This window comes from Balaenoptera acutorostrata, chromosome 5 (genome assembly GCF_949987535.1).
Source record: "Balaenoptera acutorostrata chromosome 5, mBalAcu1.1, whole genome shotgun sequence".
NCBI classification, from domain to species: domain Eukaryota; kingdom Metazoa; phylum Chordata; class Mammalia; order Artiodactyla; family Balaenopteridae; genus Balaenoptera; species Balaenoptera acutorostrata.
In genome coordinates this window covers 117,223,463-117,240,106 of record NC_080068.1, presented here as the reverse complement: position 1 = coordinate 117,240,106, position 16,644 = coordinate 117,223,463, and the positions used below count along the sequence as shown (strand labels likewise).

The 16,644-nt window shown below is 38.0% G+C and overlaps 1 protein-coding gene across 17 annotated transcripts in view; it reads left to right on the top strand.

The window, feature by feature from the left end:
• The window catches only part of CAMK2D (calcium/calmodulin dependent protein kinase II delta), a 281,455-nt gene that overhangs the window by 217,369 nt on the left and 47,442 nt on the right, over positions 1 to 16,644 (top strand). For all 17 annotated transcript variants that reach the window (XM_028168705.2, XM_057546259.1, XM_057546254.1 and 14 more), the window contains exons 8-9: positions 2,256 to 2,339; positions 15,148 to 15,242. In XM_028168705.2, the coding sequence (XP_028024506.2) occupies positions 2,256 to 2,339; positions 15,148 to 15,242 (179 nt within the window). The remainder of the gene's footprint in view (positions 1 to 2,255; positions 2,340 to 15,147; positions 15,243 to 16,644) is intronic.

Here is a 16,644-nt window from a genome sequence, read left to right as displayed (position 1 = left end):
TAGGAGGGTACAGATTGAATATAAAAGGGTAGTCAAAATTCAGAGTAAGAAAGAACCACTGAGAACTGTAGTTAGCTAAAGAGATCTCTAACATGGAAATAATTTAGAGCCACCTTCTGTTAGAGTAAAGGTAGAAAAAAAAATTGAAGGTCCAAGGAACAGAAAAAGTATCATTAAGGGTGAGCATGAGAAGTTTATCTTCAAGAGACCTTAAAGAGATTTTTAGGTTAAGTGCTCAGAAGTAGAAAGAAGTCATGTTGGGTGAATGAAGGGGAGAACCAGATGGTAAAGGAACGTAAAGTGCCATCTGGGACCTCGGTCTTTGATCTGGTCTTTGGCATTGGTTTCCCATTGGGTTCCCTGTGTGTCTCAATTTGGGAGGAGTGAGAGAGGGCTGGTTGGAATGAGAGAGCAGGTATATGGCAGTGAGAAGCACTGGGTAGCTCTTGAAAACTACTGTGCCTACCCTACCTTAGGAGAGCGGACTCCGCGTCTCTCCTGCAGGTACTCCTTGAACTTCACTCAGGGGAACCACCACTGTTGCCCAGTAGTTCTTTCTACTTCACAGCTAGTGAGCAAACGTTTCTATCAAGTAAAGTCTGAGGTAGAAGTGGATCCACTGTGGTCTGTGCAAAGCTTAACTACAACCTACAGGTCTTTTCTGGAAGTTCCTTCTCATTGTCCACCCCGCCCTCCTCTAAACCCAACAAGGAAAGGAAAAGTAATGAAAATGGGGGGAAAAGTGATATCCCAAATCCTTTGCCTCATTTTCTAATGTAATTTTGTTCAAAGAAGTAACCAGCTGTTATACATATGCTTGTTTTTAGGTACAAATTTATCATGGAGATGGGGGAAAAGCTCCTTTCTTGGACACTTTGCGTTGCAGTTAAATATATAAGGTGCTTCACCAGAGATTTGTAGTCAGAGGAATTCCTGATTACATATCCTTTTAAAGAACAGTTTCCAGTTTTCGTATGCCTTTAAAGAAAACTTCCAAATAGGAATAGTTATTTTTGGTTTTTTTTTTTTTTAATTTCATTTCAGGCCATTATTTCCTTTTATTATTTATTTATTTATTTATTTATTTTTGGCTGCGTTGGGTCTTTGTTTCTGTGCGAGGGCTTTCTCCAGTTGCGGCAAGTGGGGGCCGCTCTTCATCGTGGTGCGCGGGCCTCTCACTATCGTGGCCTCTCTTGTTGCGGAGCACAGGCTCCAGACGCGCAGGCTCACTAGTTGTGGCTCACGGGTCTAGTTGCTCCGCGGCATGTGGGATCTGCCCAGACCAGGGCTCGAACCCGTGTCTCCTGCACTGGCAGGCAGATTCTCAACCACTGTGCCACCAGGGAAGCCCAGTATTTTTTTAAGTATATATTTTTATTTGAAAACCATTATTTTCAGAAATAAGAAATATTTTACTCTAAATTCTAGCTATAAATTGTCATTTAAGTGTACCTTATTGGACGTACTGATTTATACAATAGGAAACTTTCTTTGGCCATCTAATTTCTCATACCGCATCCCTTAAGTTAAAAGTCTAGCTGATACTTGTTCAACAGTGATTCATCTGAATATTCCTGAGTCTTCTCTTTAGTTGCCAGTTATAAGTACACACTGATTATTTATTAATACAGAGTGAGCTCTTGGATGTATTTTGGACTCATTCCTTCTCCTAGTGAGTTCCTCAGTTACTCTCAGTGCCATCCCCCACCCTGTACAGACCACCTCACTTCCAAAAATATTTACTGAAAATTTTCTTTAAGTTTGTCCCCCAGATCCACATTTTGGGTCCTTCTTTTTTATAGGTGAATACCTCTCATAATAAAGTTATGTAGGTACCATGAGAAGTATCATCTTTGGCAAGGTTGTAACCCTATCTTCAATTTTCTCCTAATTTCCTTCCAGGTGTAGGGGAGGCTGTTCTGATTCTTTTCACAGGTTTAGTTTTAACTCACACATCAACAAGAATCAGAACTGCTGACCAAATGGCCTGAAGTCCACACACTGTGCAGCACAACAGATTGGCTTTCATATCTGCAGAAAGATGTGTTTTTTCTAATAAGCTACAAAGCAGGGCAGGTTAGTGTTGATACTGCTATGGAGACAAACTCATCCAACATTATTTTAGTTCTCTGAGAGCCTGTTTTATCTTGACAAACAGATCAACAGATAAACCCAAAGAAGTTTCTTCCATAGTTTGCCATTTCATATTGATTTTGTCAAGTTGGTTTTAATTCATTAACATCTGTTTTCCCTAGGTTTTGCTGGCACACCTGGATATCTTTCTCCAGAAGTTTTACGCAAAGATCCGTATGGAAAGCCAGTGGATATGTGGGCGTGTGGTAAGGAATCATTTTCATGCCAATTTTGTTGTACACCAGTATTGTTACAGTTAAAAATAGTATCTGTTAAATTTGAGGTAAGGAATCGTTTTCATGCCGATTTTGTAGTACACCAGTATTGTTACAGTTAAAAATAGTATCTGTTAAATTTGAGGTTGATGGTTTCTAGCAATCAGTGCAGAGTTGTCATTCTCGAACTCTAGTCTACAACACAGTCACGTGGAGAGCCGGTTAAAAGCAGGTTGCTGTTTCTGATTCAGGAGGTCTGGGGCGGGAGCATTTGCATTTTTAACAAGTCCCCAGGTGATGCTAAAGCTCATGGTCCGGGAGGCACTTTGAGATCAGGGCCGTAGAGAATCCCCCCCAGAGGTCGTGGGGTTTATACTCCCATCCTGTCACCTCCACCAGGAAGCCCTTAGCACAGATGTCATGTCTGTACCACGAGATGCTCAACAGGGATTAAGAGGGAAAGAGTGGATCTTGGAATGTGATTGACTGTTCTGTGGGGACTGAGCTCCGAGTTAGGCCTTTAAAAACCAGCTCTAATCAAAAAGTAGCCTATGCACGCTCAAAGGTATAGAATGGGGAGGATTTCCACCACAGTTTTTATAACAGAATTTCTGCATGTCAACATATACTTCAAATAGGTGAGAGACTGAAATAAAAGGGATACTTCAGGGTGTTCTGAAAATTTTTGTGCTGGAGTTGTTGGCAGGAGCTAACCCTCTGGGTTCCTGACACTACATCATTAGCACAACAACTTGGTGCTTGATCTCAAACTGTGTGCATCTTGGGCTCTTAGAGTTACCCCCATGCCTAGGAAGGCAGACATGAGAAGAGCACAGTGTCTGGAGTCACAATGCCTGGGTTCAGGTCTTTGCTTTGCACCTGCTAACCCCATCTCCTTAATGTCTCTGAGTTGGCTTCTTTACCTATAAAATAGAAATATTTTACCTTCATAGAATTATATGAGGGTCAAATAGGGTGTGCATTAAATGAAGATGTTTTAGAGTTTGTAAAGCAATTTAAAATGGAAACAGCTATTATTATTCCAAAAAGTTAGAATTGTAGCCTAATTAAAGGGTAGGGTCTTAAGTGTGCCCCAAGCTCTGTCTTCCTCCTGCCTCCCTGAGAATATTTCCTAAGCAGGCACTCTAAAATCCTTTGGGTTGGAGCATTGCCACAAAATGTTATTGTTCAGATGTAAAGGTTAATGGCAGATAACTCAAATATTTCCCTTGCAATAAATCAGCCTCATCACAGATCCGTTTCTGCTGATGAATTTTCAGGGGAGCGGAGTACCCTGAGAGACAGGCAGACGCAGATACGTTTTATGGAGGATGTCTTAGGGGGTGGGGGGTTGGGTGCGGCCCTCGGACCAGGCACTGGAGAGAGGCTGTGGTGTAGACGGGTCAGGACCAGGGCAAGTCTCAGTACCCTAGCTTCCACTTATAAAAATGGAGATAATAATAGCACTTGCCTCCTAGAACTTCCGAGAGGATTTTTTAAAATAAGTAAGTGTGAGTTATTATTACTATTATTATTAGAAAGTGTTTCTTTATAAATGAAGTTTCTAGATGACTGATCTGTAGCCTTAGAAGAGAGGGACTGAACACATTTAAATAGTGACTCAGCACTGTAGTTCTGGTCATCAGCTGAATATTATGATGCCCTCGCCTGAATACTAAATTCTCTCTCTGCTTTCCTCGTTCACTTTTAAATTTTTTTCTTGCACGCCTTTTACGTTGCCAAAGATGTTATTATGGACCACCTTCACAGCTCCTGAATCATATCTCATTCACTTAAATAACTTAAATAAATCATTTATTTGGTTCTTGCATTTGAAAACACTTTTTACAATGTATCAATGTTACTGGCCTTGAAGAATATCAGATGCTTTAAAAAGAAAACAAAAAAACCCTGATATTTTGTACTAGAGATTCTTTCCTGGTTGTGGAGCAGAATCAGTGCTGAAACTTATATACACAGAACTGTCCAGCCCCTACATGGGCCCTCTGCTTTAGTGGCTCTGAGCTCAGTGTGGGCAGCTGCATTTTTAACAACTATGACGTGTCATCACGGTTTAGACTCACTAAACACACTGTGCTCAATTATAATATTACTTTGGTAAATTTGGGTACACTTGTTTTTGGATTTTCTGTGTGAGTGCATTTCCACAATACAGTTTGTATAGCTAACCTTTTAAAATAATGGCATATCTTGTCATAATGGGATTTCACTTCTGTGAAATGTGAGGTAACTTCTAGGGTCGAAGCTCAAACTTACTTGGCTGGAAGAGGGCAAAAAGATAGATGAAGAGTTGTTTCCCCCCTTGTTGTCTGAGCTATATCACATTCCACAGGGCATCTCACAGATTTCAACCCGTTTTGTCATAAGCAGAGCCACCTTCCATTTTCCTCAATCCTATCCTTACCTTTTCTTTTTAACATCTTTATTGGAGTATAATTGCTTTACTATGTTGTGTTAGTTTCTGCTGTATAACAAAGTGAATCAGCTATACATAGACATATATCCCCATATCCCCTCCCTCTTGCGTCTCCCTCCCACCCTCCCTACCCCACCCCTCTAGGTGGTCAAAAAGCACCGAGCTGATCTCCCTGTGCCATGCGGCTGCTTCCCACTAGCTATCTGTTTTGCATTTGGTAGTGTATATATGTCAGTGCTACTCTCTCACTTCGTCCCAGCTTACCCTTCCCCCTCCCCGTGTTCTCAAGTCCATTCTCTATGTCTGCGTCTTTATTCCTGTTCTGCCCCTAGGTTCTTCAAAAGCTTTTTTTTTTTTTTTTTTTAGATTCCACATATATATGTTAGCATACGGTATTTGTTTTTCTCTTTCTGACTTACTTCACTCTGTTATGACAGACTCGAGGTCAATCCACTTCACTACAAATAACTCAATTGTTTCTTTTTATGGCCAATATTCCATTGTATATATGTGCCACATCTTCTTTATCCATTCATCTGTCAGTAGACACTTAGGTTGCTACCATGTCCTGGCTATTGTAAATAGAGCTGCAATGAACAATGCGGTACTTGACTCTTTTTGAATTATGGTATTCTCAAGGTATATGCCCAGAGGTGGGATTGCTGGGTCGTATGGTAGCTCTATTTTTAGTTTTGTAAGGAACCTCCATACTCTTCTCCATTGTGGCTGTATCAATTTACATTCCCACCAATGGTGCAAGAGGGATCCCTTTTCTCCACACCCTCTCCAGCATTTATTGTTTCTAGATTTTTTGATGATGGCCATTCTGACTGGTGTGAGGTGATACCTCACTGCACATTTGATTTGCATTTCTCTAATGATTAGTGAGGTTGAGCATCCTTTCATGTGTTTGTTGACAATCTGTATATCTTCTTTGGAGAAATGTCTATTTAGGTCTTCTGCCCATTTTTGGATTGGGTTGTTTGTTTTTTTGATATTGAGCTGCATGAGCTTCTTATATATTTGGGAGGTTAATCGTTTGTCCATTGCTTCATTTGCAAATATTTTCTCCCATTCTGAGGGGTGTCTTTTCGTCTTGTTTATGGTTTCCTTTGCTGTGCAGAAGCTTTTAAGTTTCATTAGGTCCCATTTGTTTATTTTTGTTTTTATTTCCATTTCTCTAGGAGGTAGGTCAAAAAGGATCTTGCTGTGATTTATGTCATAGAGTGTTCTGCCTATGTTTTCCTCTAAGAGTTTTATAGTGTCTGGCCTTACATTTAGGTCTTTTATCCATTTTGAGTTTATTTTTGTGTATGGTGTTAGGAAGTGTTCTAATTTCATTCTTTTACATGTAGCTGTCCACTTTTCCCAGCATCACTTATTGAAGAGGCTGTCCTCTTCATTGTATATTCTTGCCTCCTTTATCAAAGATATGGCAACCATATGTGCGTGGGTTTATCTCTGGGCTTTCTATCCTGTTCCATTGATCTATATTTCTGTTTTTCTGCCAGTACCATACTGTCTTGATTACTGTAGCTTTGTAGTATAGTCTGAAGTCAGGGAGCCTGATTCTTCAGCTCCGTTTTTCTTTCTCAAGATTGCTTTGGCTATTTGGGGTCTTTTGTGTTTCCATACAAATTGTGAATTTTTTTGTTCTAGCTCTGTGAAAAATGCCATTGGTACTTTGATATGGATTGCATTGAATCTGTAGATTGCTTTGGGTAGTATACTCATTTTCACAATGTTGATTCTTCCAATCCAAGAACAACATGGTGTATCTCTCCATCTGTTTGTATCATCTTCAATTTCTTTCATCAGTGTCTTAAACTTTTCTGTATACAGGTCTTTTGTCTCCTTAAGTAGGTTTATTCCTAGGTATTTTATTCTTTTTGTTGCAGTGATAAATGGGAGAGTTTCCTTAATTTCTCTTTCAGATTTTTCATCATTAGTGTATAGGAATGCAAGAGATTTCTGTGCATTAATTTTGTATCCGGATACTTTACCAAATTCATTGATTAGCTCTAGTAGTTTTCTGGTGGCATCTTTAGGATTCTCTATGTATAGTATCATGTCATCTGCAAGCAGTGACAGTTTTACTTCTTCTTTTCCGATTTGGATTCATTTTATTTCTTTTTCTTCTCTGATTGCTGTGGCTAAAACTTCCGAAACTATGTTGAATAATAGTGGTGAGAGTGCGCATTCTTGTCTTGTTCCTGATTTTAGAGAAAATGGTTTCAGTTTTTCACCATTGATAATGATGTTGGCTGTGGGTTTGTCATATATGGCCTTTATTATGTTGAGGTAAGTTCCCTCTATGCCTACTTTCTGGAGAGTTTTTATCATAATTGGGTGTTGAATTTTGTCAAAAGCTTTCTCTGCATCTATTGAGATTATCAGATGGTCTTTATGCTTCAATCTGTTAATATGGTGTATCACATTGATAGATTTGCGTATACTGAAGAATCCTTGCATGGCTGGAATAAACCCAGCTTGATCATGGTGTATGATCCTTTTAATGTGCTGTTGGATTCTGCTTGCTTGTGTTGTTGAAGCTTTTTGCATCTATATTCATCAGTGATATTGGCCTGTAGTTTTCTTTTTTGGTGACATCTTTGTCTGGATTTTGTATCAGGGTGGTGGTGGCCTCGTAGAATGAGTTTGGGAGTGTTCCTCCCTCTGCTATATTTTGGAAGAGTTTGAGAAGGATAGGTGTTAGCTCTTCTCTAAATGTTTGATAGAATTCGCCTGTGAAGCCATCTGGTCCTGGGCTTTTGTTTGTTGGAAGATTTTTAATCACAGGCTCAATTTCAGTGCTTTTGATTGGTCTGTTTATATTTTCTATTTCTTCCTGGTTCAGTCTCAGAAAGTTGTGCTTTTCTAAGAATTTGTCCATTTCTTCCAGCTTGTCCATTTTATTGGCATATAGTTGCTTGTAGTAATCCCTCATGATTCTTTGTATTTCTGCAGTGTCAGGTGTTACTTCTCCTTTTTCACTTCTAATTCTATTGATTTGAGTCTTCTCCATTTTTTCCTGGATGAGTCTGGCTAGTGGTTTATCAATTTTTTGTATCTTCGCAAAGAACCAGCTTTTAGTTTTATTGGTCTTGGCTGTTGTTTCCTTCATTTCTTTTTCATTTATTTCTGATCTCATCTTTATGATTTCTTTCCTTCTGCTAACTTTGGGGTATTTTTGTTCTTCTTTCTCTAATTGCTTTAGGTGTAAGGTTAGGTTGTTTATTTGACATTTTTCTTGTTTCTTGAGGTAGGATTGTATTGCTATAAACTTCCCTCTTAGAGTTGCTTTTGCTGCATCCCATAGGTTTTGGGTCATTGTCATTTGTTTCTAGGTATTTTTTGATTTCTTACCTTTTCTTTTTATGTGTTTTTTTTACAGACAGCCAAATCCCTTTGTGAACAAGCCATGCCCTGTTTAAAGCATATATTTGCCACTAGCTCCCATTTTCTTTAGAGATAGTAGCATCTTTTAATTGCATGCCTCGAATGCCTTGGGACCATGCAGCTAACCACAGCAATGTCTTAGATATTCTAATATTAGATATTTGGGGCAAATAACCCCCCACTGCCCACTACCAGGAACATCATAATGGATTCTTCTGCTTTTTGTTACATTTCTGAATCTCTGCTGTGGGTTTAGAATATTGTTTTACCATTTTATTATATGTCTTGATAATTACATTAAATTCACTTTACTTATAAGATGGTGCACCTTTCCTCATCCCCATCCCCATAATAACCACCAAAGTAACATACGCATTATTTTACTGCTTTTAGGTAATGGCATATCTTGAGAGCAGCTTTTTTCAACCATCCATCAGCACTAGCTCTTGCCAATTGAATAACTACTTCTTTGCAAGGCTAGACATTGGGTAGTGTGGTAAGAAATTACATAACCCAGATAACAAAAGAAATGCAGAATAAGCCATTTACCAAAATAGCAGGTAATCTTCTATGTGAATTAAACTATGAGCTCTCACTAAGGCTGTCTTTGGGCAGTTGACACAGAACAGAGTGAAGCACAGCACTGGTATAATGGCTCAGAGAAGCCTGTGCATTATTTTTATTAGAAACATGCAATAGTCTGTACGCAGGGAATTTCAAATACTCACCACCATTACCTTGCTTTTGTGATCTCACGCAGAATATAATCTGAGCTGTACCTGGGCTTTGAAAGCTACCAGTCCATTACTGGAAAGTAAATGATAGACATTAGTGAAGCAAGAACATAGCCCTGTGTTCTGCCATTAACACCAGTAAATTGATTTTGATAGTTTTCTTGCAGATATAGCTAGTTTCATAATTCCCTAATGGGATGAGCAAATGTTTATAGATGTCGCTGAATCACTGGTTTTTAACCAAACTTCCTTCTACATCTTGGCTTTAAAAAATAATAAATGTAAGTCTATAAACATAGCGGGCACACAGATGCACACACACACACACACACACACACACACACACACACACACACCCCTTATCTTGCTACTTCTCTACCTGAATTAGGTATCAGAACAATTATGAGTGATAATATAGTGGCTGTCACAGAACGTACAGTAACTTTTGACAAATCTTTGAAATATTATGGAATATATTTCTTTTTTCTTTCTTGGCCAGTTTAGGTCCAGCAATTGTGTGATTTCTGAGCCTTAGCCTTTTCATATTTCAGCTGGAATAAGTCAGCATCAAGCGCTTTTTGGGAAAGTATTTACCGTTTTGAAATCACAAGCCTACTGCACAATTTGTTGCTCTTACCAACCGGTTCTGCAGCACTTACACTGGACCATTCCAGGTGTGCCTCACATTTAGAAGGCAATCTGCCTTCATCCCTTATGACCCGCATCTTCATCAGTCTTCAACCCATGGAGCTTCACTGCCAGTCGCAGTCTCTACCAATATCCTCTTATTCTGAACTTACACACTTTCAGACATTTCTCTAGATATAGTATTTATGGTTTCCCTGACTTGATGTTTTTCAAACTGTGGATCACAGATCACATGCTTCAAAGTGACCTACCTGAGTGCTTATCAAAAATACAACTTTTCTGGGACCCACCCACGAACCATTGAATAAGATTCTCTGTGATGAAGTTCAGGAATTTGCATTTTCACAAGTTTGCCAGGTGATTCTGGTGTACACCAACATTGGGCAGCATAACTCAGCTAGTTGCAAATTCCTTTAGGGCAGCAAATCTTAGGATTCTTACATTGTAGAGCACAAGTTGCAAACAAGTGGTCTACAGATATCTTGGCCAGACAGTTGGACCTTTTATTTTGGGGGGTGTTAACATTTATCTTTATAATTTATTATCAGAAGATTTTTCTGGAAACTATCAGTTTCTGGCTTCTGTAAAGTAATTGAAAGAGCTAATAACAAGATGCTTTTGTTCTTATATGGCCGCTGTACCTGTCAGACAAACGGACACATGCCCTCCCCTGGTTCCTGCCTACCTCATGCCCAGCAGGCACCTGCACTCACCTCAGCCTGGTGCCAGAAAGCCTGTCAGTTTGCCACCCCTACTACATGGTGTAAATAGCTTTCATCATCGGAAAAATCATTTTCTAACTTGCTGGCCTTGATCTTTTAGATCTTTGTTCTACCCATCATTGGCTCTGTGGGTCTCAGAGTGTTAGTTGAACACTTTCCCTATTTGAATTGTGATTTATTTATTTATTTATTTTTTGCATAAGGGATAAAAAGGAGCCATACTTATCCCTCACTAGTTAATTTCCAAACTCCACCTGCATTTTGCACACAAGCTCATGCTATGCCCTTTGCTTTCTGAGAAGATGAAGTGCATGCCTTGTTAGATTGCTCCATTAACTTCTCACTGACTTCTCAAGAGTTTCTCAGCATTGCTTCTTCACCTCTTTTTTCATAAGCACAGCCTTTAGAATGTTTTAATCATTAATGTGATTATAGGAGTAATCATTTTTCTAACTCTAGCTTTTATTAAAAATCAGTTTTGAATGTTCGTGATAATGTAGTCTTTCTACCTAATCAGTAATCAGTGCTTCTCAACTCTTATTAATCAAACATCTCTAGCATCTCCCAAGCACAAATATGTACATAAGGTAATGAAAACTAGTGATAGTTTCCATTTTTTTAAACGTTATATGAAGCAGACCATGTCGAAATAGTTTTTTAAACTTTTCATGGAAAATGTTAGGGAAAATTCTCTGTACAAAGTAGAGAGAATAATAGTATAATGAACTGATGGCTAATCTTCTTTCATCTTCATCACCCTGCTAATTCCTCCACCCCAAGATTATTTAAGTCAAGTCCAATAATAGAAATATTTTTAAATGTCATGTAATAATAATTGCTTAAAATTACCAAATATCTAGTAATTTTGCTATTTGCCCTCTTGTCTCATAATTTTGTTATCAGTTTGGTCTCTTAAGTCTCTTTTAATTTGTAAGTTCTGCTCCTCTCTCCCTCCCCCTCTTCTCACTCCTCTTTCCTCCTTTCTCAATTTATTTGTTGAAGAAGCCTGTATTTCCCACAGAGCACTCCTCAGAGTACCCAATCTCGGTCTCTGTATACTGTTTGCCACTATAAGAAATCAGGATTCCTTATAGAAGTGGCTGATTCCACGTCTGGATTAGGAAAAGTGCAAGATTATCCAGGAGCATCTGGTGATAACCAGAAAGAACGGAAACTATTAAAGGCCACAGAGTTTGTATTAACAGGACTCAGGAGCCTAACTGAAGAGTCTTCTACTGGTTAAAGATGGGATAACTAGAGGGTAAATAAGAAAAATAACAGTAAGGGATTGAAGCATCAAATAAGTTTAAATCCATGCATTCATAATAATGGTCAAAATGCATCAGAAATCCTAGCCTTTGGAGGATGCTGGGGAACCAATGCATTATTTTGAAAACTGATTAATAAAGAAGGAAAAAATTAATTACCCTATCTTTCCTCTATGAACTATATCTCAGGGTAACCAAACAGCTGATTAAGTAAGTTATTCTTAGACTAAGAAAGGTGTAATAGAATTAGAATATCATTATTATTTTGTAATCCCTAATGAAATATCTAGGCAGTGATCATGAAGGGCTGCTAACATCAGGAGAGACATCTGACATTTGGAGGTCATATCACCCCCTGAAGTGATCTTGCAAAGAAAATGAAGACCCTTTGATTGGCTTTTAAAGAGATTAGTGCTTTAGTTATAGATGTCTTAGTGCCATCTTTTTTTCTCTGACCTAGGAGAAAAAGGTAAAATATTAGGATTATGAGGAAAATGTAAATCGGATTTTTATTAGTGAGGCAAGAACTCTCAAATAGACAACAAAAACTTTAAAATAATCAAGTTAAAGTGCATAGCTAAAGGAAAATGTGGCTGCAGGGAATATTTAAGGCAGAACCAAATTGAAACCTTCCTAGTGAAAGTCAAGGCCTCTCAATTAGACAACACAAACAATTTAAAACTTAAAATGACCATTCTTGTTAAAGTTCATAAATAAAGAAAAAGTGGCTGCAGGGAATGTTTAAGACATGACTTTGTCAAGGCTGCCTGTGGCTCAAACAATTAAGTCACTTCAGCTCTCGGCTTCTGTTTCCTGATCTGTAAAATGGGAGCAATAACATCTACCTCATAGTATTGTATAGAGATTAAATGAGGTAATGCAGTAAAGCACAGGTAAGTGCTCAGCAAGTGTTATCTACAATAAAATTTACTAATATTATCCTTATTAATATGCCACAACTCTCATCGTTGTTCTGTACTTTCAGAAAATAGAGCCACAAAAAAGCACATAACCCAGAAATGCCCTGGAATCTAGTCTATTGAGCAAGGCAAAGTAAGCTTACAAAACAGTGTTTATTTAAATAGGCATTGACAATTTCACATCAGTCTGCTCAATAATGTCTATGTAGCTCTTTTCTTTAAATCTTCCAGCCTGAAAGTATTTTTAAATCCACTATATTTATGCTATTATTTTATTAAAAGTACATTTTTCGTAGAAATCCCTCAATCAAGCAATTAAATCACGAGCATTTATCTATATAGTGGCTGCTGATTCTTGGGGAATGAACTGTCTGTGAGCCTTCCCTTCCCAGAGAAGTACCATACCAACTGTCTACCCGTAGATGTAATGCACAAGAACAAAGCGTCAGAAGCAGGCCAGGCCTAGGTCCAGAACGCTAAAGGTCACAGTTGTGAGTCTGCTTTATAATTTTATAACAGTCTAACTCCAGATGTTTACTAGAAAAATGTCTAATTAAAAATCACTATAAAAGAACGGACTTGAGCACACGGGGAGGAGGAAGGGTAAGCTGGGACGAAATGAGAGAGTAGCTTTGACATATATACACTACCAAATGTAAAATAGATAGCTAGTGGGAAGCAGCTGCATCGCACGGGGAGATCAGCTCAGTGCTTTGTGACCACCTAGAGGGGTGGGATAGGGAGGGTGGGAGGGAGACGCAAGAGGGAGAGGATATGGGGATATATATATACATATAGCCGGTTTACTTTGTTATACAGCAGCAACTAACACAACATTGTAAAGCAATTGTACTCCAATAAAGATGTTTAAAAATTTTTTTAAATGCAGCCTGTGTTATTAAGCTATGTTACTGCATAAAAATTACTCCATAATTTTTCACAAAGAAAAAAAAAATTGCTATAGACTCTTCCAGTTACGAAGCTGATTTTCTTCTTCACCCCCTAAACCACAGCAGAGGGTTAAAACTACTTAGGTGCATCCTCTTTTCTCCTTGCATCCTGGGGACACAAACACAGACACTCATCATCGTCATTGTTATTAGATGCCTCTGTTACATCAGATAGTAAAAATATGAAAATAAATTTAAATGAATGCACATTAAGTCTGTAATGTAGTGATGGAAAAAGTATTTTCATGTTGTGAAGGTGAGGTACCAATATATTGTAATTTTCTGCATTGTCCTTTTTTTTTTTTTTTTAAACTCTACTGCCGTGAAGTAACTTTCAATCTTGATTTTAAAGCCTTGTTGGGTTTTTATTTAAGAATGTTGCTTAAAATACTTTATTCCAGTAGTGATCGGCTTTTGAACTGAGCCTTCCTGAAGCAGGTTAGAAAAGTCTAGGGTGAATAAACCCTTGTTTAAAGCCATTTTAGCTGCAACAGTGTTTATCGTATACAGATGTCAAGTCTGATGGACAGGAGCAGGGCTAGGTGTCACTAACAGAGTAAAGGTAAGGAAACGAAGTGACCAGCTTTGGCAAAGGGAAAGAGAAGACTCGGGCACTCCAGGCAATGTATCACCTGTCTTACCACCTCTCCCAGGCTTCCCCAGTTAAGGGGACTCAGCAAGAGAAACGAAAGCAGGAGACGTCAGAGTAATGACAGGGACAATGGGCTAGAAAAGAAAGTGAAGACCTTAAGCAGGGTAATAAAGTATTTCAAAAGTAGAGGAAGGGACATATGATGATAAAAAGGACAGTCCCGGGAGAAATTTAGACCTCAGAGATGATTTCAAGGCAAGTTAAAAACTAGCAAATGCAAGAAATTTTTTTTAATTTAAAAGTTAAAAGATTTTTTTAAATTTAAAAGTTAAATCAGTTAAATTTTTTTTAATTTAAAAGTTAATTTAAAAGTATTGATTAAATTAATTTGTGAATAATTACATATTGATATTTATGAAAAAGATCTCAAATTGTATTAAAGCTGAGTATCTAATTCTTTGAATTTTATGTACAGTTTCACTTTCCTCTTACTTTTCCCTCTTTGTAACATATACTCTTCTGTAGTAACACTGGTTTAGTTGTTTTACTGAAAAACTCTATTTTTGAAGCCTAAGGTCATTAAAGAGAAAAGGATTTTCATCTCTTTATATGTTATCCACAGTCCCAGGGACCCTGACTATTTAGAGCATGAATCTATAACCAGGGCACAATTGCTCTACAAAATGTCCTAATTAGCAGCAAAATGACTAAGGAAATAAATAACGTTATGTTTTTAAATGTCAACCTACAAAGTGACTAAAATCACATGGTGTCTAAATAGATAAAAGCGCAGGGAGAGCATATATAGGCGGGGTTCAGGGACGCCAAGTGTGTCAGCCACAATGGCAGGTGCGCTTCATCTTCGGTTGTTGTCCTGCTGTGCGTCTTTAGAATTCTTTGGTGCATGCACTGGACCTGCCGCATAATCAGAGCTTTTGAGCATAGGGGGAACAGCATTCACCCTCCACAGAACACTTCAGAGTAGATCAGAATACGTCTCTCTGAAGTTTACCAACAATCCAGTTTCCCCTCTTTGAATGGGTGTGGCTTAATATCATTGTGGATCTGCCACATTTAACTTACTGTTGTCTGTGACTTAACGTTATGTTAATATGCTCATTCCCTCCAGGGGTCATTCTCTACATTCTACTGGTTGGATATCCACCCTTCTGGGATGAAGACCAGCACCGACTCTATCAGCAGATCAAGGCTGGAGCTTATGATGTATGTAATAAATGTTCATCCAGCTTTAGACGAGGGTTTTTTGTTTATTGACCGAGAACCAGATTTTTTTCATTGCTATTTTAACCATAATTTTCAATAATGTCCCTTATTATTTTCCTCTCTCTTAGGGGAAGGGAGATAAAGAATAAGCAATGCAGCATCTATATCCAGTTTCTATTTCCTTTTAGCTCAATATCTCCTAAGATTGAAAGGTAAACAGTTTGAAGTCTCTAAGGAAGGACCTTGCTTGTCAAAGCATTTGGATCTTAGTGCATTTTAAAACATATAAAAATTAAAAGATTTTTGCTTTAGAAATGGTTACTACCTGTTTAGCTGAATTATATTTTCAAATGCTTATCACATAATTATATACCAACAATACTTTGCAATGATCCATGTATCAAATAGAACATCGTTCCATTATGTCAGTTTTGACTGTTTTAGTTTTGTTTACCCAAATGGCTTCTCTGAGAGCTTTCATTTGAAGAATGGGTTTCACAATTGAAAAATATTTGAAAATCACAATTCCAATACATTTCATTTACAATTAGAATATTTGAAAGTAGGCATATGAATTAAGTTCTTTATCTGAAGAGTAAGACCTTATCTACTTTGTCTTTAGGGCTTAACTTTGTGCTCTTTAGTATAATTTTCTCTCCTTTGATAAATATGTCTGTAAATATGATTTACCACCTCCTCTGGTTTTACCTCACACAGTCCTCTGGAAGTCAGAATGCAAGGTCTGGACGTGCTCTTCCTATGTTATTAAGTGGGCTAACTAAGTGGTAGGCAATATTGGGTCCACCTTCTGTGTACAAGTTAAAAGCTCAATGTGGTTGTGAGAAAAGTTATGAGAAGTCTGCATTATATTGTATCAGGTCTCATGAACTCCCCAATGCATTTCTGACTAAACGTAACATTCAGATGGATGTGTGTATCACAGGTATTTAAAATCTTTTAGTTTTGAAGCATTCCATTTTAGCCAGACTAATGATAATTAAACCAAATTGTAATTTACCTGGCCAAGCTAGCACATTCACCATCTTTACAGACTAGAACTAGGCACCCCTCTGGGAAGACACAGCTCTGCAATGCACTGCTTGGTGAATGTGAAGGAATGACTTTGTGAAAGTTAGAAAAATAAGAAAAGGGCCCACCTTTATCTGGGTTGAACCCAGCCCCTCATTTATTATCAGAAGATCTGCACATCATAAAGAAGCAGGGTTGAGTGTTTCTTCAATAGTTCCTGATTAGCAAGTTTTTACAACTGCCCAAAATAAACTTCTGGAATTAAAATGACAGTTGTTAAACTGGCAAAAATTTGCAAGTATTAAAGAGTCAAAATCATTTTTCTTATGTTTCGTTTTGCCAGTGGATCACAAACTGCCCATTTTATGACTAC